The following is a 2,713-nucleotide window of genomic DNA, read 5'->3' as shown; positions in this document are numbered from 1 at the left end:
AAGTAAGAGATCAAATCTGTCACCCAACTTTGGCCATAACTCACAGAATTTCCCCTGGGCTGTACCAGGTTCCACTTTAGGTTGTGCCTCTTTGCTATTTGTAGCTCCTGAGGAAATGCTGAGTTGTTCTCCCATCACAGAAGGATAAGACAAACCCACAGCTCCCTGTGCTACAGCCTCAGCCAACCTGCTCAGCACACACAGAGACTCCCAGAGAGTTTCCAACCTTGTCCAACTCTTCACCCATTCCCTGCCAGCTCTGCTCTGTCCCTCAGAGCTATGTTTTCTGTCCCTTTCCCTCCCAGCTTACACCAAGAACCAAGTGGACATTGCCACCCAGGGCTGGTTCATCGGGCTCATGTGTGCCATAGCCCTCCTGGTGCTCATCCTGCTCATCGTTTGCTTCATCAAGAGGAGCAGAGGGGGGAAATACCCAGGTAAGAGCCTTTCCTGGCCCTCCTTGGGGCTCATGGCTAAACATCTCCAGCCTGCAGGGGCTCACCAAGCTCTGTGGCTCTTGCTTGTCATTGCCAGGGGTTTGTGGCACTAATTAGTGGGAAGGTTTCAATTAATGACAAGGCTCTGTGCTAGACACTGCCATGCACTGCTCCAGCTTTACTCTGCAGAGGTTCTTGGCCTCGGCCACACAAAGCTCTCTGCAGGCTAAAACCTCATTCGTTTTTGCACAGCAAAGTTAAGGCTTAAGAAAAAAAACACCCCTTTGTAAACCCTTTGTTAGCCCTTGTAAAGCCCTTGTAAACCCTTTGCAAGCCCTTGCCAACCCTTTGCAAATCCTTATCAACTCCCTTGTTAGCCCTTTGCAAATCCTTTGTAAGACCTTTGCAAGCTCTTTTGAAGCCCTTTGCAAACCCTTTTAAAGCCCTTTGTAAGCCCTTGTAAACCTCTTGTAAGACCTTTGCAAGCCCTTTGTTAGCCCTTGTAAACCTCTTGTAAGACCTTTGCAAGCCCTTTGTTAGTCCTTGTAAACCTCTTGTAAGACCTTTGCAAACCCATTGTAAGCCCTTTGCAAACCTTTTGCAAACCCATTGTAAACCCTTTATAAACCTTTTGCAAACCCTTTTTAAGCCCTTTGTTAGCCCTTGTAAACCCCTTGTAAGACCTTTGCAAACCCATTGTAAGCCCTTTGCAAACCTTTTGCTACCCCTTTGCAAGTCTTTTGCAAACCCTTGGTAAGCCCTTTGCTAGCCCTTATAAACCCCTTGTAAGACCTTTGCAAACCCTTTTTAAACCTTCTGCAAACCCTTTGTAAGCCCTTTGCAAACCCATTGTAAACCCTTTATAAACCTTTTGCAAACCCTTTGCAAGCCCTCTGCAAACCCTTGGTAAGCCCTTTGCTAGCCCTTGTAAACCCCTTGTAAGACCTTTGCAAACCCTTTTTAAACCTTCTGCAAACCTTTTGTAAGCCCTTTGCAAACCCATTGTAAACCCTTTGCAAACCTTTTGCTTTGCAAGCCCTTTGAAAACCCTTTTTAAACCCTTTGCAAACCTTTTGCAAACCCTTTGCAAGCCCTTTGAAAACCCTTTTTAAACCCTTTGCAAACCTTTTGCAAACCCTTTGCAAGCCCTTTGAAAACCCTTTTTAAACCCTTTGCAAACCTTTTGCAAACCCTTTGCAAGCCCTTTGAAAACCCTTTTTAAACCCTTTGCAAACCTTTTGCAAACCCTTTGCAAGCCCTTTGAAAACCCTTTTTAAACCCTTTGCAAACCTTTTGCAAACCCTTTGCAAGCCCTTTGAAAACCCTTTTTAAACCCTTTGCAAGCCCTTTGAAAACCCTTTTTAAACCCCTTGTAAACCCTTTGCAAGCCCTTCCAGTACAGGTGTTTTACCTTCACCCCTCGAGGCTCTCACAGCCTCCACAGCAGCTGCTGTTGTTGCCTCCTAAGGCTTGGAGCTGCCCCTGGTTTACCAGCAGAGGTGTGAATGTGCTTGTTTGCAGTTCGAGACAACAAAGATGAGCACCTAAACCCCGAGGACAAGAACGTGGAGGATGGATCCTTCGACTACAGGTATGACTGCACCAGCATGTGTGTGCCCATCAGCCCCACTGCAGCCATCACAGCCCTCCCCGTGCTCCCCACGGTGCCTCACAGCCTGGGAACGAGTCCTGCCACCTGCCTCCTCCTGCCTCCTGCCCTCTGCAAGGCCTTGCCCAAAGGAAACACTTCCCAGGTTGTAGGATGCTGCTCAGGTCTCCTCCTTTCCTGGTAGGGAGCGGAGTTGGGACCAGAGGTCATGAAATGTTGAGTTGTTCTCTCATCACAGAAGGATAAAATAACCCCAGACCCACAGCTCCCTGTGCTACAGCCTCAGACAGCCTGCTCAGCACACACACAGACTGCCAAACAAAGAGCTGAAGAAAGTTTCCATCCTAGTGATATATTCTACTCATCACCTATTCCCTCCCAGTTCTGCTCTGACTCTCAGAGCAGCATCAGCTGCCTGGGACAGACCAGCCTAATACATAAAAGTCCCCAAACCACCCCAAAAAGCAAACTGTGAAGCAGCCTGAGGATAGTTCAAGTGTATCACTGTAGCTCAACCCCTTTCCCCCCCCCATAAGGAAGTATCCAGGGGAGAAGTGCCCAAAGTTATGCTTGGCTCAGCCCTGAAAGCACTCAGAGGAAAGATTTGGGGGTTTGCATCATTCCAACACCAAGATTCTCTGTGAGATTCCCAGGTAACCTCACCAAA

At 48.0% G+C, this 2,713-nt stretch overlaps 1 protein-coding gene across 1 annotated transcript in view; it reads left to right on the top strand.

Annotated features, from left to right (window-relative positions):
* Positions 1 to 305: 305 nt before the first annotated feature.
* LOC103809171 (neurofascin-like) overlaps positions 306 to 2,713 on the top strand; it is a gene marked incomplete at its 5' end in the record, with an annotated part of 7,825 nt that continues 5,417 nt past the window's right edge. The window contains 2 exons of the mRNA XM_009081987.1: positions 306 to 437; positions 1,959 to 2,028. Coding sequence (XP_009080235.1) covers positions 306 to 437; positions 1,959 to 2,028 — 202 coding nt within the window. The remainder of the gene's footprint in view (positions 438 to 1,958; positions 2,029 to 2,713) is intronic.

This window comes from Acanthisitta chloris, unplaced genomic scaffold (assembly GCF_000695815.1).
Source record: "Acanthisitta chloris isolate BGI_N310 unplaced genomic scaffold, ASM69581v1 scaffold10659, whole genome shotgun sequence".
Taxonomy (NCBI): domain Eukaryota; kingdom Metazoa; phylum Chordata; class Aves; order Passeriformes; family Acanthisittidae; genus Acanthisitta; species Acanthisitta chloris.
Note: the sequence above shows the minus strand (reverse complement) of the source record. Positions and strands in the feature narration are given on the sequence as shown.